The sequence below is a fragment of the Anabas testudineus genome, chromosome 24 (genome assembly GCF_900324465.2).
Source record: "Anabas testudineus chromosome 24, fAnaTes1.2, whole genome shotgun sequence".
Taxonomy (NCBI): domain Eukaryota; kingdom Metazoa; phylum Chordata; class Actinopteri; order Anabantiformes; family Anabantidae; genus Anabas; species Anabas testudineus.
The window spans coordinates 2,752,918-2,778,142 of record NC_046632.1 but is presented as its reverse complement, the minus strand read 5'-3'; the positions used below and the strand labels follow the sequence as shown (position 1 = coordinate 2,778,142).

Genomic DNA, 25,225 nt, shown 5'->3' with positions numbered 1-25,225 from the left:
TCCTCCCTCATGTGGTGTTACACCAGTGTCACTATTAATTCAAGGAGACATGAGTCACCAGCTGCAGGAGGAGGGGGAAAAAAGAGATGTGGCAACCTCTGATGCTGCCTTACACGAATGCGCACTGGGAATAAATGGGGGATGGTGTCGGGGAGGTAGTATGAACTAGAGATGTGTCATTAGGCAGATGCGATGGAGAGTGTTTCACCCCTAGCGATGTACTCACACCTGTAATGGACACAGAAGAGGTAAGAAAAGGAGCGAGCGTGTGTATGAGTTGTGCGGAGTTGGCAAACCATACGGCGTCTTAATAATCAGTCGGATGCTATTGCCATGGTGATTAATTACCATGGTGACGATGTTCTCTTCCCCTCCGCGTCACGATAAACGCTAAAACTGCTGTCCCGTTTGACAGCCCACACAAAACACTGGCGTTTGTGAAGCCGTCCTGGTAGTTACACAACTGTCGTGTGTGGTGTTAAGTCCAAACTCTATTTATTTACTTAGCGTTTCATTTTCTTTCAAACGGAAAATCGCAAATCAATAAACTAATCAAATGAATTTCAGAGCACACGCTGTGCTGCCTTCAGGGTTAATGGAACGATCGTACATAAATAAATTTAACGAATGAATGAGGTTCGGAAAAATACAGTATGACGTAGCTTACTGGATGTGATGACAATGACAGAAGAAAACGGCTGTGTATTGGTGTCTGTTTGGGATGTAAACACTGGTTCGAACAAAGCAACGACTGCACTCAACCTGTGTTAAATCGCCAATAGCTATTTACTTTTACGTTTTGCCGGCGGCGGCGTGTGTCAATTGGTAGTTTTCGTGGAGCACGTGAAGGCAGCATGTCGATTCAAGGAGAGTGCATGTGGACATGGTCACAGACACATGGCAGCGTGATGTGGCGTGGCTTCGCGATTTTGGCAGTGAACAAAGGTTAAAGGTAAGCCCTCCTCACGCTGTTACCACACTAAGACGACATTTTTCTGCAGAGGACTTAGAGGTTTGTGTTTCAGTGCGGGGTTTGTCCGGTAACAGCGTGAGATTAGCTTCACATTAACGCACGCGGTGTTGCTAGCTGAACTTGTGACCGGTGCGGTGCGGTGCGGTGTGGTGCGGTGCGGTGCTCTCACCAGCACCCGGTTCATACCGGGACACTGCGGCAGCATGTGTCGGTAACAGAACAGCCGGTGGTGCTAAAATATCTGGACGGAGCTGAAACGTTAGTCACGTCGGTGAACGCGAGCCGGCTCGGATAGCTCGGCACAGGAAGCGGACTCACACGAGTGGCCGCGGCGCTAACACGGGAACAGGTAACACCGTGTGTGTGTGTGTGTGTGTGTGTGTGTGTGTGTGTGTGTGTGTGTGTGTGTGTGTGTGTGTGTGTGTGTGTGGGTCACACGGTAAATAGACATGTGGTTAAAATGCAAATAACTTATTGAAGGACACAGCATCAGACCGGTAACCTTCACTGTTCTCTTGCAGTTAGAAACACTCACTCACAGACATTAACATTAACGGCACCTGGTGGTTTAAATGTTGTGGATGAGCATAGACCACACAGTTTTTTATATATACTCATCATACAGCTGGGTTTTCCACTGTAAAGAAGAAAAATGTTGGAAATCAGTAACCATGGTGTCTTTATGTCAGTACTGTAAACAGGATCTGTGCATCAGTGTCATAAGGCTGTTGTTTGTCACTTCATGGACATGAACGGATCAATAAATGAGATCAGACATTGTTTTTGGGAAGTCTTGTAAAAGTTTGACCCCACTGACTACTTTGTACTCTGCAGTACCTCAGTTGGTTGGATTTGTCATCTTACAGCTCTAAACTGCTTCAGTGACTCAAGTGATGCTTCCTCATGTTGCTGTTGTGGGAGTGAGACCAATATACCATGCCTTCACAAAAGATAATAAACGTCCTGACTAATTGAATAAATAACTTAAATGGGCTTCATTATTTAACCTCAAAAATAATTCTAGTGTCCATTAGTTAAGATGCATTCTTACTGGTGCTCCTCTGGCAAGAGATAACCTGACATGCGTCTTACAAGTTACACACTGAAGAAATATCACTTCTTAAACAGGCCAATGATTAGACACAAGCTACAAAAAACATGTGCCTCTTGAGTATTACCTTTTGTCACATAACACTAACAGTGTTCAGTGCAGCTGCTTGTGCATTTCTCAACTGACAGCACTGTCGTTTACAACTGATAACATCACATTAATCAGTAGTGATTTTACATCTCACACTATCAGTTAGTCTTTATCTCTATTGCTCAGGTTTTAAAACAAAAGTGTCAAATTGTTCAACCTCATGTCGCAGTCTTTGGTCCTGGTAGTTGTTTCTCAGAACAGGCCGTGTTTCAGCCGAAGGTTTAGTGATTACTCAAATTATTAGCCTGTGATAGAAGAAGAGTTGGGGCCCATGGATGAGCAAATTCCAAAGCCAGTGACCGTAAAATAGTGTCTGTGTGTAAGTATGCGAGTGCATACAGATGTATCTTCTATAGTGGGAATTGTGTTTCCTGCTATAGAAGATAACAATGTGTTAAAATATGATGGTATACATAGTTGTTTCACTGCCTTTGAAAATCTTAATGGTTAATTACATATACATATACAAAACGCATGTTTGGACACATTTAGAGTTATCACATTTCCTGTTACAGTAACCTGTAACTCTTAATTGGTATTTAAATATTTACAACCTACTAGTGTCATGTCATCCACTTTATGGAAGTCTGGATGGTTCAGTGTAAAAGGTCAACGAGCAGTAATTGTTTTTTATTGAATCTGAATTCCATATCAGCTTGATGATATCAATGATTTCAATAACAACAACCAGTCATTTGGTGATTCAAGAACCAATTTCCAAACAAACACAATACTGACACTAATAGAGGAATTAATTATCAAACCTAAACCATGGGCTTTCTGCTGAGCTAAAGGGCTGTAGGACTTTGACACATATGGAGCCTCTGCTCAGTGACATTCATTAATCCCATCTTCACACATTTTGCCTTCAGGAGGGAAAATAGTCAAAATCACTGGAGGGCTCGACTGAAACTACACAAGAAGCTAAAGTAACAGTGAAAATAGCAATCTTAAACATTCACTAAATATCTACATAACGACAAATTGGACTTAAGAAGACAAGTGTCTGTCAACTTTGATGCTGAACTTGATTTTTTTTTTTTTTTTTTTTGTAACCAACAACAGATTAAACTGTGAAATGATGCTACTAACCATTAGAAATCGTATCAATATTTATGGTGAAACTAATCATTTCATTGTGTTTTGTCAATAATAGCTATAAAATACACTAAAACAAGGTAATAGTGTTTTTAATGGCTGGCCAAATGTTTTAGTCCGATCAGATGTGAACTTTGACCTACAAATCTTTGCCTCCAGCAGAGGCATGCAGTGAAAAAGGAAACAAAGCTAAAATTTGTATAGCAGCCATAAGCCACTTGTCTGTACCTTTTTGAAATAATTGTTTCCTAAAACAGACATTTTGAACTTTTGTTATATTTAACAGAATTCTCTAAACTAAAATGATCAGGTGTTACGTTTGCCTAAACGTGGAGGAATGGCTTGTGTAAGTACTGTTGTGTCAAAGAAACTAGTTTTTACTGTTGTTCAATTCTTTTTTTGTTGTGTTCTTCATGTTAATGTGGTGTGTAATGGGTTCATCACTGTCCCTCAGGTCAGAGGGCAGGTGGTGGTGGAGGTGGTGGTGGTTTTATCAAACTGAGCTTGTACATCTGTGAAATTAGAAGAAACTGCTGCTGCATTTATAAAGGGCACATTGACTGATTCTTAATGGACCCATTTTGCTATTCCTGCCAAAGACATCAGGACAAATCTGGTATGATTTCTTTGGTTTGCCTTTTACTTTCACTTAATCCTCTGTTTGAATGCTCACAACCAGAATCTGAATGAGCTGTTTGTGCTGATAGAGAATGAACATACATGGTTTGTTTTGAACTACTTTCATGTGCTTTAGCACACGTCTCATTCAGCAGTCTGTCTGTGCAGCTGCAGACTTTCCCATGCTCTACCTGCTGCTCTGTCACGATCAATCAGTAGGTTTCCATTTTCTTCCATTTGCACACGAGGCTGGGAGGTGTGGGGGTTAAAGCACCCATGCCACTAGCTCAGCTTTGACCACAATCACTGTTTCTGTTTCTGTTCCTCTCCTCCTTTTGTTATGTTTTTTTGATGCTACTTAGTTTTATCTAATATTTAAAATATGTGTTGGTTACATTTTTTCTTACAATGTAGGGAGGATATGTTTAAGCCAGGGCATCATATATATGATATATATAGTTATAAGACCATGTGCATCCTTAGTAGAAAACTGCATCAGATTCCTCTTATGTGCAAACATACTGTACTGGCCAAAAAAGCAAATTCAGACTGTACACACAGGCAATAGAGTCTTTCTTCGTATCATGTAAATTTAATTCAGACAGTATAAATAAAATAAAAAATAAAAAAAAAAGGGGTCTTTCTGTCTCCATACAGTTCAAATCTGTGGACCAGGCTTCCAAAATCAGCCCAAAGCAGATTTCTTGAGTGTGTGTCAACCATATTACCTGAGTAACCTGCTTACTTGAGTGCATGCACACACACTGAAGAGTTTTGTTATCTATAGCAGCAGGAGGGGCTACAAGCTCCAAACCTGTGGCTGAGGAGCAATGGTTTCTATAAAACAGTAGAACCAGGTGTTGCTTATTGTACAAGCTCTTGCTCAATGCAATGTTTACTTTACTTTTACTTTAGACTTTCAGCATGTCTTGTTCTGCATATTATCTGCAAAAGACTGGTATAGACATGTATTATATAATGAATGAGGAGAGTCACAATAAAGACTTCTCCCTCTTTGTGAGCATTGAATAGAACCAGCTGTATTTTGCTTTGTTGCCAACCAGTCATACTCAGGTAGATTAGCTGTAATAAGAGTGGGATTTAATGTGGTCATGTGTCTTCACCAGTGCTTGATCAAACCAGCACATAGTATCACATGGGCAGCGAGTCAGTGCAGAGCACCAGTTCTGTTTGATGAATACAAACGTAACCCCACACAGTCACAGTCTCCAAACTTGCTGATCTTTTGCAGAGTTGCTCTTTGGTTACTACGGAAACAAAGTTGCAAAAATGTCAACAGCCACCAACTGGATGAAGTTGGACTCCTTGGCAGAGTCTAGAATTTGTCATCTGAAACATTTGCCCCCTTGCTGCCATTTACAGCTGGAAGCATGTGAATATAACTGGTGCGGTGCCTCTCTGATAAACAGCTCAACATGTGTGACAGTACTATTTGTGTGAGAGATGACATCACTCTTTATGAGCCAGCAACCTTCTGACGTGCAAAAACATTTGACAAGAGATTTGCAGAAGACACAACGGTTTGGTACAGTTTATTTTTGCGTGCTGATAAGAACATGTCAGTGGTAAGACTGGATTTGCTATAATGAAATTCAATTATATTGTATTTATTAGTGGCACTTTCTCTTTGTATTCAAAGTGACTTCACAATCTAATCAGACTAGTTCACGTTCTGAACTTCTTAAGATTTGTAGATTTTAAAGGGCAGCTGCATCATCAGCTTGCTTCGTGTGGTGATAGCGGAGTACATGGATAGGAATGGCATTAAACATTCCTCTGCCTTCCCTGTCTCAAAACATTTCTGTCTGCCTGAAAAACTGTTCATCCTCTTAACTAGGCATGCAGTTCATTGTTATATGTTTTGTACAAAGTTTGCACTCAAAATGGCACATTGTCAAGTCTCAGACCCTTGAATCAAAACTTGAGATTATGTCAACAGATACTTTCTAAATAAATCTCAATATTTCCACTAGCCTCAAAAAGCCGTTGTAAATTAATCCTCATGCTATTGTGATTATAATTCAGATGTGATAAATAACAAGCAACAGTTATACAAACTTGCTGTCAACTTTCCTTTCTCCTACACACATACAGCAATGTTTGTACTGTAAGGGTAACTGAACTGAGGCTCTGTGACTTTACCCCCTTCTATTCATTATTTCTTTCACTTCTTTTACATACCTTGCTGGTACATTTTGTTGATTATCTGTTGCTGCACATGCTCTCCTCTCCTTGTTCCTTTTGTCAGTCCAACCTTTTAGCCTCACTCTCACCTGACCACCATGAAAGGAGCAAGTTGTGAAAGACAACATGGTTTTATGTTGTAGTGGAATATGAGTTGTTCTCACAGCATGGGAAAAAAAATAAATCCCCTAAAGTGAAGCAACTAAAAGAACAGGGTCGTGTATCTCCTGTGAAAACATAACAACGGATTGGGTTTGTTTGGTTTAAATGATCTGTACTAAGAAAGCTGAGCAGGTATAGGATTGTTTGTAATAGTATTGTTTGGTGTGGGGGGGGGGGGGGGGGGGGGATTAATTTTGCTGAATTTCTCCCCTATCTCCACAGTGACCGTGAATGGGCGTTTTAACCAAGATACTCCCCTCCAGTGAGCACTGTGAGTGGCTGTGTGTGCCAGCAGCAGCAGTAGCAGCAGCTTGATTCGATAGGTACAGTAAGTCCATTGCTGTTTCTCCTTTGTACTTTTTGCTGCCACAATGTAGCATGTATGACTGTAGTTGTTTTATTACTCTGATACATTTCAATGTACATGTACAGTAGTGTTTCTGTGTTGGGTCCTGTACAAACATTTGCGTTGTCTTTATTGACGTTGACATTGTGTTGACATCACAAGGATACTTTTTCTAGGCTGAGGGAATGTTTTCATATTGTTTAAAATCCAACCTATAGTCATGAGAGAAGAATGCTTTATGGGCCATTAAGGATTTTTAATTGCATTAGCACAAGTGGCCACAAGAAGAAAGTGGCTGGAGGGCTGAGAGGCAGCATCTTATCGAGACAGATCAGACATCCATGTTCTGCCTGTCTGTTAAGGATCCGACACAGGAATCTTGTAGTGATGCCGATTTAGTTCTAAACAATGTAACACCAATAACAAGACTAGTTTATCCATACTGTTTTCTTCTCTACTCTGTTCACTCTCAGAGCAGTTCAATGTAGCTCATATCGCAGTAATTTAATTTACAAATCATACTAATAATATGTAGCTAGTAGATTAAGCTGTTGTCCCACCCTGTTGTGATGATGTTGCCAGTGATGCATTTAACACTGTGCTGAATGGTATTTATTACTGGTGCAATGATAATAAAACCTGCATGAGGTGTATTACACACACTGGTCTAGATTCAGAAAAGAAACTTTATAGATGTTGTTGTCCCACTGCTCCTGCTGCTGTCGGGGTTTATTTCAAAGATACTTTTGCTGCACTGTCCTGCCAGTTCCCCCAGGTCTTAGTGGGATTAGTGTTCTCACTCTCACTTATTTTTTATTTTTTTCTTCCTGCAGCTGAAGAGTCTCCCTATGGGTGATTTACTTTCCTTGACATTGTGATCAGCCCCGAGAGGCTGTGCTTTCAACAGCCTTTACTCCCCCAACCCAGCCACCGTATCCAGCATCAATATGGTGGAGGTAGACCAGATGCACTTCCAAACAGTGGACTATGTCATCTTTGCCTTGCTGCTGGTGGCCTCTGCTGGCATTGGACTCTTTTATGCTTTCTCTGGTGGACGCCAGCGCACAACACAGGTAGAATTTGGTGTTAAAGACGCGAACCAATTTCAGGCTGTTATATTGAGGTTGTGTGTGTGAAACGCTGACATTTTATTGACCTCAGGAGTTCCTGATGGCTGACCGGTCCATGAGCTGCCTGCCTGTCTCTCTGTCACTGTTGGCCACTTTCCAGTCAGCTGTGGCCATCCTGGGTGCTCCATCCGAGGTGTACACCTTTGGGACCCAGTACTGGTTCCTGGGCTGCTCCTACTTCTTGGGCCTGCTCATCCCTGCTCATGTTTTCATACCAGTCTTCTATAGGCTGAGACTCTCCAGTGCCTATGAGGTACACACCAAGAGGAAACCAACACACAACAACGATGTTTGACATAAATGCGCACTATGGTGGATTTATAACATCCTCTTTCCTCTTTACCATTTTACACTCTGCCACTGACTAGTGTGTGGTGTCTGTGATCTTAGAGCTTAGTTATCTTATCTATGCTTCTGTCTTAACCTTATTGTGTAAACATGTAACAAACAAATGTTCTTGTCTCAAGAGTGTAAATCTTTAGATGATGCTGTATCCACACTGGCTTCATACTTATCTTAATGATGTGGGTTAGATAATCAGAAACCTAAAATGACCATTCTCATCCTTAGATTAAATGTTCTCAGCATTGACTGTACATGACATTACATACTTGATATGTAATCTGCATTTTTGTTCCGTCACAACAGTATCTGGAGCTGCGATTCAACAGGACGGTTCGCGTATGTGGGACTGTGACCTTCATCTTTCAAATGGTAACTTAGCCTGCTTCTAGTTCTTTATACATTAGTTGCTAGTGCTAATTTTCTGCCTTTAGTAAATGACTAATTTTACACAGTAAGTGATGTAAGATGACGTTGTTGCCAGTTGCAGTTCTAGTTGGATAGTAAAACATTGATTAAGAAAAAGAATCATCTTCCAAATGGCAGTAAGAGTTCTATAATTGCCAATTAAAAACTACTGTTACAGTCCAGAACGTGTTAGCTCAAAGCCTCATTACTTGATTGATTAGAAATATCTTTTGTCTGTGGAGTACTGGATGGATTGGGTGGCAGATGCAGTATGTGTCCTAATGTAGTCATATGTCAATGTCTGTGAAGATTCCTAGTCATCCATCATATTTTGAATTGACATTATTTTATATTTTGTAAGGTCTTTCTTCCAATTATATTACAGTCTGAAACTTAAGCCTTGAAAATGTACAATGACCTGTGGCAAATGTCTATTATTTGTCTTTTACAGGGTTACCAGTAACTACATTTTCTCTAATGATAGAATTGTGTTCATTTATGCCACAGCTGTTATTCTCAAAGCAAATCAATAGACAGGCTCATTTTTTTTCTCCCCAGATTATACAACATTAATTCAGTCAGGACTGTTCTTGTGAGTCTCCCTGCGGTGCTACATGTTTTGTTTTTTTTGCTTCGTCTGCAGGTTATTTATATGGGGGTTGTCCTGTATGCTCCAGCTTTAGCACTCAATGCAGGTAAGAGAAGCATATTTGTTTATAGCAATCTTTTACCCCAGGATCCACCCCACTATAGTTTATAGTTTAACACAGCACATGTTGCAGTTACAGCATTTCACCTGGATAACCGGGGAACCTGTTTGGTGCTTGGCAGTAATCTTTCCACTTGGTTTATTTGTAGTGACAGGTTTTGATCTATGGGGGGCAGTGCTGGCCATGGGACTGGTGTGCACTCTATATACTGTTCTGGTGAGTCACTACATGAAATGAACCTTTTTAAAACAAAACAATATAATGTAATAATAGTAATTAACATGTCAGTTACATGAAGTAACTTTTTTTTTTTTTTTTTTTTTAATCTGTCCTCCATATACACCTTTACAGATAATTAGTAATATTAATCATTATGGACCTTAATATGAATCCACCTCTGTGCCAGAAAGACTCGAGTATAAAGCTGTGTGCTCATGTCCTGCAGGGGGGCCTCAAGGCAGTGATTTGGACTGATGTGTTCCAGACAGTGGTCATGTTTGCAGGCCAGCTAGCAGTCATCGTGGTTGGTACCAGTAAGGCAGGAGGCATAGGAGAGGTCTGGAGAAAAGCTATCAATGGCAGCCGCATTGCTGGACTAGAGTGAGTAGTCGTGATGTTTGTATTTAGTGAAAGAAGAATTACTCAGTGAACAGTGTGCACTTTATTAAAGTTATGAGCAGAGAATCTTGCTGCTACTACTACTTTATTAAACTACTGTAGGTATCAAACCTATAAAGAAGTATTACTCAGTGAACAGTGTGCACTTTATTAAAATTATGAGCAGAGAATCTTGCTGCTACTACTACTTTATTAAACTACTACAGGTATCAAACCTATAAAGAAGTATTTCAGAAGTTCATTTGTATTAACTTTGTGGCCCTTTAGTCTCAACCCTGACCCTCTGGAGCGTCACACTTTCTGGACTCTGGGTGTGGGAGGAGTCTTCCTGATGCTGGCTCTGTACGGGGTCAACCAGGCCCAGGTCCAGAGGTACCTCAGCTCCCGCACAGAGAAGGAAGCTGTCATGTCAGTATCATCAACCTCTCACAACATGCTATGCTATGCTGTCCAGGAAAGTCTAAAGCTAAATTAGTTCTCACCTCTTGTGTTCTTTCAGGTCCTGCTATGTTGTTTTCCCCTGCCAGCAGATTGTTCTGTGTTTAGGTTGTTTGATGGGTCTGGTCATGTTTGCTCTCTATGGAGAGGACAGCCCGCTGGACAAGGGCTATGTCAAAACTAAGGACCAGGTGAAACTAACTTTACAAACTTTAGTGAATGCATGTTGTTTCTCCATCTATCTATTAGCTGTACCTGCTTATTCTTCAGATTTGGAGTCTATAGGTTGATTTTGATGTTGATATATACTATATATATTTATTTAATTTATTTTTAAATGATATTTTATTGTTTGTGTGTGCATGCAGATGGTGCTCTACTTTGTGATGGATGTATTTAGGGAACTGCCTGGGCTCCCAGGGCTGTTTGTGGCCTGTCTCTTCAGTGGAGCTCTCAGGTAAATGTCCCAGGAAAACACATTTGAAGTTGAGGATCATCCACTAGTTTAAAGCTCCTTTGTTGTCTGAGTCATCAGGTGATTTGGTTACAAGCCAGGTTGTTGAACTTTTGCCTGGTTGCCACACCGTGTTGTTGGGTTGTTTAGTTTAATTTGTAAGCTTTTGGCCTCAATTCAGCCAATCATTAAATAATAAACCCTGACAGTAACATGCATGACTGGTCTTATTTCTGATATCGATTAAATTCACTTCACTTTTTTCCCCTGCTCCATTAATTTGTGAGAGTTTAAGTGAGTTCATCAGCTGAACACAATTGAAATTCTGTCTCTTAAAGAAAGTGTCCTGTCTGATAACTACAGGGTTCCTGTAGTGTTGTGAAGGTCTGTGCTGTGCAGATGCTCGTATAATATATTTAGAAATATTCCAGATATTAATTAATTTTGTGTTTTGTTTTTTTTCTCCCCCAGCACAATCTCATCAGCCTTCAATTCCCTAGCAACAGTAACTATGGAGGATCTGATTAAACCACATTTTCCAAACATGACAGAAGCTAAAGCCACACTGCTGTCCAAGGCACTCGGTAAAACAAAGGCTCATATTTATTTATTTCAACGACCACACTGAAACTCTATGAAAATATGTAATGTTTTCATGTTGATCTTCTGATGGTGTCGCCAGTTTTTCTCTCTCTGTGTTTTGAATAGAACCAATCCAGGTTTCACAAAGCATGCTAGTGTGTCTGCATTTAATTTCAAATGCAATCAAATAAATGGATAAAAATAAACTGAGATCTGTCCTTTACAAACATATTCAGATCATTTAATGTGGCACTACAGTATTGAAGTTAGTGATAATGTCTTAACAATCTCTTCATCTTCTAAGGATGTTTTTAAGAGCACATCTCCCAACTAAATATTTCTTCTTCATGTGCACCTCAGCTTTGGCCTATGGCCTAGTGTGTCTGGCTATGGCCTACCTCGCCTCCATAATGGGATCTGTGCTGCAGGTAACAGTCTACACCTATCAGAGCTGTTACACAATAGTACTGATTAGTAGAAAATGTAAAGTTCTTACTCTTCTGTTCATAATCCTTGACCTCTGTCCTCTATGTCCTCAGGCAGCCTTCAGTATCTTTGGAATGGTGGGGGGTCCTCTGCTAGGCCTCTTCTGTCTGGGAATGTTTTTTCCCTGGGCAAACTCAATTGTGAGTCCTGCTTTAACATAGGGAATATGTTCAGTTGTACTCATCTGTTGATGATGTTGATGAAGGAATAGGGGAGATGAGGGTAGTAATGACAACCCCCTGATCTCTCCCCAGGGTGCAGTGGTCGGATTAGCAGCTGGCCTTGCTATGGCCTTCTGGATTGGCATTGGCAGTTTTGTGATGCGCATGTCTAGTGGTACTCCAGTACCTCCACTCAACACGACTGTTCTGCCCCTGTTTGACAACATGACCACCACTGTCATGACCACACTGGTCAGCGCCAACACAGCCAAGCCAAGGTAATCAGTTGATGTCAGGAAGTAGCTTCATTAATATGCACTGCTGATGAAACACTATGATTTAAAAAAAAACATTTTCATACCATAAATCAAAGATGTATTTTTAAAGGGTGGTTTTCGTGTCTTGTTTTTGTTTCTTCAATCTTTGCCCTTCATCCACTCTTCAGGCCCACAGGCGTGGAGGCACTTTACTCATTGTCCTACATGTGGTACAGCGCTCACAACTCGGCCACTGTGGTAGTGGTGGGACTGATAGTCAGCCTGCTAACAGGTACACACATGTAGACGTCTTGCTTTAAGTTTCCAAACTTGACATCAATACATATTCACTTTTATTTTATTTTCAGTCACATGAATCCTGAGAACTACTACAAAGGAATGCACTGCAGATTTAAAAACCCCTTTCTAACTTGTCACACTTGAAACTAGCAGGTCCAGTATATTTGTGGTAATAAAGTCCCATAAGAATGTCATAATTGTGCAAAACAACTCTTTTCAGCTGATTTACTCTCATAGAAATCAAACGGCTTTGGAGGATATTAGGAGATAACTTTTTAAAGTGTTCACTCTAGTGTGCACTTCTCAAAACTATGATTTGTAGTTCAACGAGTTAAATACTTATATTCATCTACTTTGCATGATGGACTCTCAACCTAGTTTCCCACACAGCCATCTGGTTTCTCACACACAACAGAAAACAAGAACTAATGCACTTGGAGCATCAATGACTATACTACCCCCTTGTGATAAAAGTTAGACATAACACGTGAGACTCAGCACAATGTACTACGTTTTCTTAAGTAACTCAGCAATGTTATACAAAGAACACATTAACACATGCAGAAAGTGTTATTAAATGTAGCACCTGTCTGCACTTATGTAAGTGTAAAAAAGACGTTGTGCCACTTTAGGACCTATGAAGGAGAAGGAGCTGACACCGGGCACAGTGTATCCAGTCCTTGGCACACTGCTCTTCTTTCTCCCAGAGCGCTACAGAGAAAAGCTCTGCTGTGTCACACCTCTGGCTCAGAAGGTAACCTCACATCCACACTGCTGTGCGTCTTCCTGCTCTGTTCAACGTAGCCTCGGTCATTCATTAGCCTTTTTATCTCTGCTGACTAGTCCAAAGACACCAACGTGCAGCCTTATCAGATGGCCAAGAAAGACAGCAACGGGGCAGCGTACTGCAAAGATGACACGGTGACGGAGGAGCAAGAGACGGAGAGCGACAGAGCACAAACGGAGAAAGACGACTTGGAAACGAGGATTAAGCTGCCCTCGTGCCAGCTGACAGCACACACAGTTCAGGAGACAGCCTTGTGATCAGTTTTATTTCAACGTACTTACAACACACATAAGACATCCAGACATACACCCATTGAATCAGCTGTTGCACCGTCCATATTCTTGGACACACATGCAGCAACACACAGATCTAGACCAACAGTCCAAACAGTAAGCATCTTCAGTATCTGCTTGGTTTTGATACTTCCTTTTTCCTCAAATGTTGTCATTATGTGAACTGTGTATTGAAAGGCCAAAAAACTAGTCAGTTGATCTCTGTCGGGCATTCGTGCTCGGCAGCTGTACGTGCACTGCTCTAAGTTAAAGGTGGGCAGCTCTCCTGCACAGTGCGCTGTTCCGCTGTGACTGGATCTGTTGTTTGACAAAAGACTTGGATAGTTTAAAGCTACAAAGTGTAAAATGTGTTATTTTCGTAGAGAATAAGAATAATGAAATCAGTGTTTATCAGAGAATTTAATATAAAGAGAAAAGAATGTTCAGAGAGCCTGAGCTTCAGTGGAAGATATGACGTGTCTGTGGTGCTGTGATAGTGCAGAGACACCCTCTAGCTGCTGCTGCTGCAGATTTTTAATAGTGTGGCCAGACCAGGACTGTAAATCAGCTACCATGTTCCTGCAAACAGTGTGAGTAGGAATTAACCCGTTGAGTGCATGCTTTAGGTGTTTCCACTAAGGACAGTCCCCTTATCCACTTTGTTAAATTAGTGTACGTGCTGTGTACAATACAATTTGTCCATTGTTGGATTTTTTGCAGACAGCATACGATGTAGTAGATCAGTTTTATGCTCTTAATTCAGACACTGTGGACAGTGAATAATAGTGCACTACTTCGGTACAGAGACCAAACTTCATTTCTTCTAGAGCCTTTGGAGAAGAACCTACTATGTTCAGGTTAAATGATTGTTTAGAATTTTGCACCAGTAGTGTAAAAGTGAGTTTTATAGCAACTCTGTGGGGAGATTATATCAAATACTGAAACCATGAACATCTTCTGTTGGCTCTGTCCTAATGGGGAGAGAGAGAAAATGTTTTTGTTTCTTTACTGCAGCAGAGCTGCAGAGAATTAAAAAGTTTAACTCTGCAAAGCTGAAACATGTCGACAAAGCACAGCTGACAAATTTGAAGTGAGACTGCCAGCACCACAGGTGCATGTCTACTGATGTGCATCATTTCTGCACTACATTCAGATTAAGCACAGCACAATGAGAACCTGGCAACAGGTGAAGGTTAAGTCAGTCAGAAGAATACTACCAGTAAACTGGTGCCTGTGTGTGACCCTGTTACCACCATCAATATTAATGAATTTCAAATGACACACTATGTATGAATTGCATCATCTCCTCATTCTCTCTCCCACACAGGTACATGTATGTATAATAGCCTGCACATCACACACATACATACATTCAGTAGCTGGGAATGTGATCAGACTGCTGCTGCTGACAGTGGATTGTTGAGTTATACTGTCTGTATTGTAGTTAGGGCTTCAGGTGATGTTGCATCCACACAACATGCTGTGTTAGTTAATCCAACTTGTCGTATTTGTTACACTGATTTAACCACAGAACAAACCTCTGGTTTGTTGCCAGGACAACAAGCTGAAGTTGACATTAGGAGGTCTGGGGGCAGATCCCCCCCCCTGGTTCTTCCAGAGACTCCTGATGTAAAATAAACATTAAATTAGAGATACTAATTTAATCAGTCTAATCACACTTATGACACACGACCATGAAAAGTTTACAACACATACGCTGGCACGCCAGTGAAAACATGTCCTCCTTCAGAGCCACAGTGAGTTCAAGCTCTAATAACTGACACTAAACATACCCATGTAGTTGTGAAGAGCCTCACTGAGCAGCTGGTATCACCATGACTTGTGTTAGCAGCACTTCATAACTCTGTTTAGTGTGTTTGCTTCTATTTTGTTTTTCATATTTTACAGCACAAATGGTAGGTGGTTTCCCACTTTTTACATTTGAACTTGACCTGTTTTATTTGATAATGTTAACGACACGCTTTGTGACCACACCATCTCTGGTAGTTTTGTATTTTCAAACACCTCGTCGTCTTCTTTTATATTCAGGTTGTTGTCAGTGTGCGACTTGGTTTGTGTCCTAGTGTGTCGTTTGAATATTCTGAACACGCTCATCATCGACATCACTGTTTTTGGAATCTGAATTCTTGACCATCTCCACAAGTCATCGATCGTCGCTGTGCAGGGCGAGAGGGTTTTTGTGTGTTCAGTGTTTGCGTTCGGTACCGTCTGTGTCGCTGTTTTGTGATGTGACCTGGTGTGTTTAAGCTTAACAGCCCGACGTGTTGCCAGAAGGTTTTCTGCAGTTTAAGGAGAGTCCACATGAAGCATGTTTAACAACAGTGCACCCACATCTCATTTCAATAATAACCTTTCTGAAATGATTCGTTTCAGTAGCCTTACACTCTCACGTGTCTGCACCTTCAGTCACACGATGTTCCACGTACATACCAGACAATCAAGTTCAGCAGCAGAGTAGAAAATCTGCTTGAATATGTCTCTCACCGTTTGAAAAGGATTAGGGACTCGAGACCACCAGATAGTCTTTTAAAACCACGTTCTGTAGCAGTCCATCACACAAACATGTTCATGTTATCATCCTGAAGCTCAAATACCTCGATTTAGCCAAAGCATATAGAATACAGAGTTCTGTCATGTTTTTCTTTTCTTTTCTTTTTTTTTTTTTTACCAACAGAAGAGTATTTGAAATCATATTTGTATATTTTTGTAATTTCACCTAAAGCCTGTGCACATTTCAGGAATTGAAATGTGGAATTCTATATGCAAGAACTATAAAATGTTTTTTTTTTTTTTTTTTAGTGAATGTCAGGTAGAACTGGGAATGTAACAGTCCACCCTGAGGGTGCAGTCACACCAAGTCCACCTCACAATAGCAGACGACGACAGGAACTGGATCAAAGTCACTTGTTAGTTGCTCCATGGAAGATAGACCCCCAAAAATCCCCATTCATCATGACAACAGAGACATCTTTAAAACAGTTGGACAGTTTTATTTATTATAAAAAATGTTTTTGTGGGCCAGTGTGCATCACGTGATTAACACGGAGGTCGCAGTACCACTTTTTAGCTGCTATTTTACGCAGCTACATGTTAGAAAACAATCAGAATCAGATTGAACTTTACCTCAAGTAGAAAGAGCACTTTCCTTTAAGTTTCTCCTTGACTTAGATATTTTGCTTTCCTTGTACTTCATTTGTAAGTCGCTTTGGAAAAAAAGCCAAATGACCAAGTGTAACTGAGAAGCAAAGGAGGTGGGGCGTCTGTGTTTCATACACATGAAGCAAAGTGAATTTTGGTGTGACTGCACCTTTAGACGTCCACTGACTTGTGGACAGCATTATTTGAAAACCTCACCATCTGCCTTAGCCAGTGTTTCACACAGGAAACCAGTCCGAACCATTTTTACTGTTACATTCCAAACTCTAGCTGGTAAATTCACATCTTTAAAAAAAAAAAAAACATTGAAAGTTTGGTAATTTAAATGACGTGATGACTTGTACTTACTTGTGATTGCATACTGTCCTCCTTACCTGAAATTACTTGAAGTGTGTGCCTGTAACGTTATTAATACAGATAAACCCTCATTATCACCAAACGGAGCCCAAGTCGAGTGCTGACCCGTGGGTAGAGATGGACTATAGACTCCGACTGGGCAGAGCACTGTGATAACTAATGAACACTAACATAACTAATTAAGCACAATGAGGTCAGTACTCAGTAGTGCTGCTACTGAGAGAATCTGACTGAAGTAAAGCCACTCGGATAGTGTTCATGAGTTCAGAATGAGGTTTATGTCAGCGTGACGTTCTCTGCCTGCTCATTTTATTCATTAGTGGCCTTGTTACAGTGGCAGTTCAGTCTGAACCACACAGTAGTTAAGGTGACAGTAGTGTAAGAAAAGCACGGCACTTAGTAATTTCCAGCAACAATAAATATTGTTCTCAACAATATTTATTATATTTGTTCTCCCATCCACAAGAATTCTTCCAGTTATGCATTCCAAAAACCAACCTTATGAGTACAGACGTCAACGTGACGTCTCTGCTCTGTCCGTGCCTTCATTCTGTGACGTTCTAACTCTAACATGTGTCCAGCAGTGCCATGAATGAATCATACAGGTGGAAGGCGCCTGTTTCTGACATGAGACACGTCTGTTTTCTTGTCTTTGAAAGACAGAAGAGAATCCTCTGTTACAGGTTAGAGCGGAGAGGAACGGTCCTGTTGAGGGAGGAAACAGGAAACTGTTGCGTGCACCTTTAATTCAGTGAAAAATCGAAATGGGCTGCGTTCAAATGTGCCAACATGTTTCACTGTTGTTAGGAAAATTTGCTTTGTAACTTTAATTTACTTACTAGTGTTAATAAAATCGATCCATTCAAATACATGAACTGTTTGGTTTATTGACTTTTCCAAACAATAGAGCAGCAACGTGCACAGAGGTGAATAAATGTGTTAATGGAGAGGGACACCTTTGAATAATAATGACATACTTTATTGATCCTCTTGGGGAAATTGTGGTTGGACAGCTGCCAGACAGTACAAATCAGCAATACTACAGGGTTTCAGTGACCATGGAAAAATCTGCACTGTCAAACTGTAATTGCAACACCCTCAAAGCAACTTTTGTCCCAGAGGAAGGTTTCTGGACTTTGGTTCCTGGGGCTAAAAAAAAAAAAAAAAACATGGAAACACATCTAAAGTTGCCACTACCTGAAAACCTTTGTAAGAATTTCTTTGGTTTGATTTAATAGTAATAGAGTATAGACGATGAAATGAAGTACAAGTACCTCAACACTGTACTTGAGGTAATGGACTTAATTAGTTCCCCTCTCTGTGTGTTCACAGTACAGAATACAGTTAGTTATAAAGTTCTAGATACTAACTCAGATCAGATCTAGTAGTTACTCTCACAGCAGGTAAGTATAACCTAATCTCAGACAGATCAGATACTGTATGATTGATTTCTAACACATTCAGCAGTAGAGTGAGCATCCTGCCCTCCTGTCCTCTTCCCTTTAAACTCCACTCTTCCCTCTCCGTAGTCTTCTCCACTCCTCCCCAGCCAAAGCAGGGTGGTGTGGCCTCGCACCTTCATAAATCCAGACTGTAATCAAGTGTGCGATGGCTGTAATGAGCAGGAGAGAGTGAAAATATGTTGATTATCTCCCAGCATGTGGGGGGGTGGAGGCCTGCAGACACGTTGGCTGCACACTTTGTTGAAATAGTTCCAGTGACATAAATAGCTGTCTCCCACACTTTGAAGGACCTGCACACGGAGATGCTCCCTTGAGTGCACCTGCTCACTGGTGCTCCAATCAGGTTAGCATGCTAAAATGTACTCTCCCAAAAAGTGGATATAGTGTGTTCATTATAGTGTATGATGTCCTCCCAGAGCTCTGCTGTGCTGGTTGGGCAGGAGACTGGTGGGCTGCAGTGCAATAACTAGAGGCAGTCAGATGGTGTGTCTATTTAGTGAAACATACTTTTTAGTTATTACTTGTGGTCCAGACGTCAGAGAGTGTCTTCCAGCAGATTCTTTCTTCTCCAGATGATGATGAAGAATGTTTCCCTCCTCATGCCCATGTTCGTTGCTGAAGTTTCAGTTTAAAGATTAAGAGAAGTCAAAGTTGAGGTTTCAGTAAAACTGCTGAAAAAGGTTTTAATTGAAACCTAAACCGAAGCACTTAAAGGGGGTCAACATGTCAGTTGAAGCTGATGATGTCTCCACATAAAGTGAAATTAAGTGTAAGCAGCTGGACTACGCTGTGTATCAACAGTGGACCATGTGGGAGTCAGAGGAGCTGCATTTTTTAAAGACCTGAGACGGTTGAAGGTTAAGAATTGGAAGGAGTTGAGATGTCAGTAGGATTTCAATAAACCACCGAGGGGGGGAACCCAGCACCTAGTGCACTTCAAGCACTGTTGTGTTTTGTTTTGTCAGGGAGGCATCTGATTGGTCCAGAATTCATGACAGCGTGTCTAAATGTACAGTCAGCACCACAGAGGATCATCAGCAAAGACTGATTTCATTCAGGGTTATCTGCACTGAAGTTCATCAATAACTGTGTTCTATTATCTTTAATAGATCACGTCTCCTCACTTAACTTTAGTGGTACAACACACACACAACACTCTACTGTAGCAGTACTCTAACACGTTAGACATATAGTGTTACCAGTTTGTAACGGAGATGAAGTGGTGGAGAACACAGCATTAATGACATGACAGAACATGACTTGGATTAGTATGAGTTCAAGTCAAAGAGATTAAAGTGATCAGCTGAGCTGGAAGCATGTGTTGTCAACGTTCTTGATAATGAAGGTTCTTCAGTAGGACGCGCTCTGTGTTCTGCTGCTGGTTTTCATTTTGCCTTAAGTAAGAGTCTGGCTTCTCATGTCCTTCTGTAACCTCTGGTAGTCAGACTACAGCAGCTCCAAATTAGTCATCACTACACATTTACCCCCATTGTCCCCCTCCCCACTCCTCCGCTGGACTGATTTATGGAGGTAGCCTTGAACACTAGGCTGCTGCTCGTGGAGCTGAGCCCATTTTGTTCAAAGTGGAGACAACGCCAGTTCATCTGGTCTCTAATCTGCTGTAAGCTTGTCCTGTCCACCCCACAAACATCCAGTACACTAGTATTTCACTTTTTTTAGTCTAACCATTAAAAGCAACTGAAGATAAAATAAAGTTTGAACTTCCAAACTGTTCACACTGGGTGGAGTGTGGAGTACAAAATTCGTTATGCTTTCCACTGTAACTCAACATATTTAGTGTGGATGAGAACCATCTGATCTGATTAATTAATATTAGCTGTAGTTACATCTAAATACATGTTTGCAACAAGGACTGTGGACTTTTGTCCCCATCACTTCCATTGAAAGGACATCAGGAGAGAGTCAGTTCATGCTCAGATGGACAATTTGGCAAATCCAAGTCATTCAGTCTGTCCTTTTACCTGCTCACAAAAACACATGGAGTAACAAGATGTGTTGGTTTTCAGTTGGTTTCACGTGTTTCAGCGCATTACAGGCAAAGGTGAACAATCTGAATCCACGTTTTTCACAAAGTGGTGTCAGGTGGATGTAGCCAAAGTAAACAGCTCCTTATCACAGGGGGAAAAAATGTATGCAAGCTGATGAATAAACTACCTCAGGAGAGAAAAAAGAACGCATTTATACATTCAGGGTTTCGTGACAATTGAAAAACAGAATATAGTAAACGTGCAGACTTCAGTTTCTACATAAGGCTGTTCATTCTTTATCAGTCCACACAGTTTAGTCCATAACAGTGCTACTGTATGCTCCATCCAGCTCTGTGCCCTGCTCGTTAAAGTGATTATCTCACTTTTGTTATGCATTCGTTTTTCTCATTGTCACAAATAAAGAGACACAGTGGTTCAAACCAGCTGCAAAACGATCCACTTTAAAATCAGTGAACACTCACAACTTAACTTTTTTTTTTTTACTTGCTTCCTTTGCTCCATGTTTGGGGGAGTATATTTATATGAGAATATCCTCCAAGTGACATCATTTGGAGGAGAGGAGAAGAGAGCTGGTTGACCAAAACTACACCCTCCACAGTATTTTTATGAATGTAGAGCTATAGGAAGGCTGCTAAAAAAACAGTGAAGTGTGAATTAACTGATGGGATTATCGCTGCCTCTAAATGTTTAAGTGGCTGTAATCAAACAGCAGCACACACAAGCTTCACTTTTACATGGTGTTTACTCAAAGTGAAAGATTACATTCTGCTCAAGTGTTCTAATGAGAACTAAGTGGTCATTACTGAGGAGATATGAAGAAGCCGACAGCTGCTGTGTTCCCGACAACAATCCCTCCCTCACTGCTCGTCCGTCTGTCCTCACACACACACACACACACACACACATTCACAGAGAAAGCACATAGGTGACTGAATTCCTCCCTGCAGTGTAAGTAACATCTGAAAATATCTAACTGCTGTACAACCCTTAAATCACGTTAATAGGTTACACGATGTTCCTCCATGTAGTGATTTGTGGCACAATTAGTCAAGTGAAGCAGCCTTTTCATTTCCCTGTATTAAATCTGTTCCTGACAACCTGCTGTCTAATGCTTGGATAATGATGGAATATTTTCAACAGAGGTAAATCTGTGTCTTCCTCATTTATCAGGTCCACAGGGAAAAAACGATTTTTCTTTTACAAGCTTTTTTAGTGCCTGTACAAATGACAGGTCACAGGAAGAGACAAAACACTTGGAACAGGAAACGTAGCCAGACTGCAGGAATGTATGTGAACAATCTCATTTGGAAAACCTAACGTTTGGTTCTCACTCTGCCAACTCCAGAGGGTTTGAAACCGACAATCGGCCATCAGCTGGTTCAGATTAAAGATATGAAAGTGGGTGAGAGTTCCGTCACATGTCCTCTTATCACTCTCTGTCTGCTCCTGAGGTCGGGGTCAGAGGGCGTGTTCCTTCCTGAATGACTGGGAGCGTCTGATTGGCCGAGGCGCCTGACAGTCGCTCTCCCACACCGCCGCAGTAGAGCAGGGAACGCATGGGCCACTTCTGTGGAGACACAACACACTGGGACAGCTCGCCGTGCTCATCGGTGGGCACCACAAACACAAAAACCCATCCAGATAAAACAACGTGAACGTTATTTCACATTCAAAGCTTTTCTCGTTCAATCATACAGAGAATAATATATTGAACACTGCATTGAACATTTTGTTATAGAAATTCACAGTTGTTACATAATACATGGTGGTTAATATGATGAGCCATGTCATTAATCAACATTTTATTTATCTGACCGTGTTTACTTTTAACGTTTTATCCGTAGAAGGCATTTCATGTGTAGTTATCTAGCCTTAGCTTATTAGCTACAAGCAGCTAGCTCAATGAAGCCCAGAGCTGCTAATTATTTAAAGGCCTAGAAGTGAATTATGTTTCTAATTAGTTAAAAAGGTATCTCAAGCTAATATTGTGCACTTATAACTACCTAAAAGGTAGGTGATATTGGTGAAAGTGTTCCTTATAACTAGGTACAAAAATAACTAGCTTCCAAATTTTTAATTAGCTAAAACGGCTAAAAAGGTCACAGTAGTGCTAACTAGCTAACAAAAAAGTTGTGTCCTTCTTTCCATGTGAGAGCTCTTTTAAGAGAGAGAGAGCTTTTCAAATCTGTTTCATCCAGAGGTACCTGACTTGTTTTAATCTGTGTATTGTGAAATGTTTTACTAAACAGAGAAGTGGGTCAGGTAGCAAACACATTTGTGTAGTGATAGTGTGTGGTGATGGTCGGTGTCCTACCTTAACAGGATGCAGGTATCCACCTGGCCTGGATCCGGCCACCGTGTGAGCAGCCAGCGGACCCCCCTGGTCCAGGGTCTCTGTCAGGTACGCTATGTAGTTGGTGGCCAGAACCAGAACATCCAGCTTGGATAACTTGGTGTTAGGTGGGACTGAGGGGAGAGCAGCCTGTGGAGGAAGGCTAGGTGAGCTCTACTTCTACTCTCTACACTGAGTGTCATTTATATTGTTAAATAACAAATACCAGCAGAGGGGATGCTTTTATTTTTCTAGTGTGACGAGTTAATGACAGTGTGGGACACAGAAACGTGTGCGGTACCTGCAGACTGTGGAAGGCCTGACGCAGGTTGCGTACGCGGCTCCTCTCGCGTGCTGCATTTTCTGGTGAGTGTTGACTCCTTAGCGCCCTGGACTGGACCACAGACCCAAAATCGGAGCCAGACGTTAGTCTGGACCCGCACGCAGACTTTACCTGCAGCGGAGGACATGTGGACATGAGAATAACACAAGATATTAATGAAAATTTAAATGTATTAGTGTGTTCTGACACCACTGTGTCAGGGGCTGATCTGCAGGGTGGAAGAGGGGCCAGCTGCCCTCGCTACTGTGGAGTTGTTCCCCCAAGCTGCTCCAGTCAGCTATTGTATAGTATAGTTATACATCCACGTTTTTCCGCTTTGATTTTACAAATCTTCCTGATAGCATCTTCAGCTTTTCACCTCCCACTAACACACATCAAAAGTAGTAGCTGCAGGAGTCTTGGACCATCCGATTACGAGAAAACATTAAATCTATACCACGAAGCATGAAGGACAGCTGGATCCTCCATCGTTTCGGCCTCACACAAACTCATAGCGTCACATCTCTCTGTGGGCAATAACTCCACTCATCCTCTGCAAGATGTTCCCTGATACACAGGCATGATGCCCCAGAGAGCTTAACACATATGAGACTGTCTTTGAACAAAGCAACTGGTCTCTGGGTCCTTTTCTGTTACATGCTGGAACTGTAAGCTCAAGTTTGAATTAAGGTTGTGCACTTAACAACACTCACCCACTTCCTGGGTTCCCGGCTGCTGTGTGTGCTCTGCTTGTGTCCGTGGATTGATGCTGAGTTGATGGCTGCGCAGGGCTGCTGGCTGTGGGGCTCCACCGTGGAGCTGGAGACCAGCTGGTGGTTCACTGCAACAGACATGAGACCTTCCAGAGGATTGACAGCCATGGGTGCTGCCGAGGTGGTGGAGACTCCCCTAAAGACTTGAGAGCCGCAAATCCCCTTTGTTCAGTCTACTTTCATCGGCTGGATGAAAGTTTGCTTTCTCAAGGTGTTATCAGCTAAGTTCTTTGGTGAATCCACTCCAGAACACACAGTGTGAAGTAATCTTTCCATCTAGTCTTATGGAGATCAAGATACTGGCTCATGGACAGCTGACATTACTCAGCCAGGCTCACAGCTACACAACTTTCTGCTCTGTGATAATTTTCTGAAAGCTCAGTTCTATTCAAGCAACATCAAGCCTTTCTAAAGGTTACCAGGCCTCTGTGGCTCCCCAGTTCCACCCAGACCCCAAAACTAGTGGTGGAAACCCCCCAGTCACCGGCTGCTTTTCTACGCATTACTGTCCATCCAGAGAATCCCTCCCAGTCGACTCTCTCTCTCTCTCCTCTGCTCGTTTCCTTATCGGGTGAGGTAATGTGGGGAACTTCATGTGGTCCTTATCTCAGCTGCCCGGTTGTCCTCATCCTCCCCTGGCTGTTCGACTGCCAAGAAGAGCATGCAGGCAGGCAGTCAGGCCTGGGGGAGTGCAACTCTGGGAGGGTGTCCCGAGCCAGGGCACTGGGGGGCTTGGGAAACTCAAAGCTCTGCTAACAGCTGGCCAGGGGTGGGATTGAAGGCTCGGGGCAGTGCGACACTGAACACTGCCAAAGAGAGGCGGAAATGCATTCAGATTTGGTAGAAAACACTTCACACTCTTGGACTCATTCTGTGGTCTTTATAGAAAAGCACATCACGCTGTGAACATGACTTTGTGACAGACTACACGGCACAAGAATCATTTTGGTCACATGCAGTGTTTCTTCAAGGGGCAATTCCAGAGAGAATTAGCAAGCAAACAACATCTGTGGAATTGATATTTATATCAGTAGTTGATTTCCCATCCCAACAACAACGCTCAGCTTCCCTCTGTTCTACAAATCAAGTTTAAAGGCATGAAGGTAACTTTCCCTCAGAAAGACTAGATGTGAATAATGTGCAATAACCCCTCACCATGTGAAATACATATATATATACAATACGTTTCTTTTCATGTTTATCATTTTAACCCTATTCGTCGTTACACAGAGTCGAAATACTTT

At 41.6% G+C, this 25,225-nt stretch overlaps 2 protein-coding genes across 5 annotated transcripts; one reads left to right on the top strand and one right to left on the bottom strand.

Moving 5' to 3' along the window:
* The first annotated feature begins 717 nt into the window (after positions 1-717).
* On the top strand, positions 718-17,558 carry slc5a6a (solute carrier family 5 member 6a). Of its 4 annotated transcripts, none has more exons than XM_026341260.1 (18): positions 718-952; positions 6,480-6,580; positions 7,437-7,676; positions 7,765-7,986; positions 8,382-8,447; positions 9,127-9,178; positions 9,342-9,409; positions 9,639-9,793; positions 10,079-10,219; positions 10,311-10,440; positions 10,618-10,706; positions 11,175-11,287; positions 11,646-11,713; positions 11,825-11,911; positions 12,026-12,210; positions 12,378-12,481; positions 13,122-13,243; positions 13,333-17,558. In XM_026341260.1, the coding sequence occupies exons 3-18, from the start codon at positions 7,551-7,553 to the stop codon at positions 13,531-13,533; spliced, it is 1,929 nt and encodes a 642-aa protein (XP_026197045.1). In that variant the 5' UTR covers positions 718-952; positions 6,480-6,580; positions 7,437-7,550; the 3' UTR covers positions 13,534-17,558. The 4 variants fall into 4 exon arrangements, with proteins under 4 accessions (XP_026197045.1, XP_026197042.1, XP_026197044.1 ...); XM_026341257.1 differs by lacking the exon at positions 718-952 and adding an exon at positions 1,000-1,322 and having other exon boundaries at positions 13,333-13,533; XM_026341259.1 differs by lacking the exon at positions 718-952 and adding an exon at positions 3,596-3,618 and having other exon boundaries at positions 13,333-13,533.
* A 2,477-nt stretch (positions 17,559-20,035) lies between these two features.
* On the bottom strand, positions 20,036-24,794 carry LOC113148999 (transcription factor 23-like). The gene is made up of 4 exons (XM_026340802.1): positions 23,922-24,794; positions 23,188-23,340; positions 22,869-23,036; positions 20,036-22,121 (listed from the first exon to the last, which is right to left on the bottom strand). Exons 1-4 carry the CDS (start codon positions 24,087-24,089, stop codon positions 21,984-21,986), a joined length of 627 nt encoding a protein of 208 aa, XP_026196587.1. The 5' UTR covers positions 24,090-24,794; the 3' UTR covers positions 20,036-21,983.
* Positions 24,795-25,225: the final 431 nt, after the last annotated feature.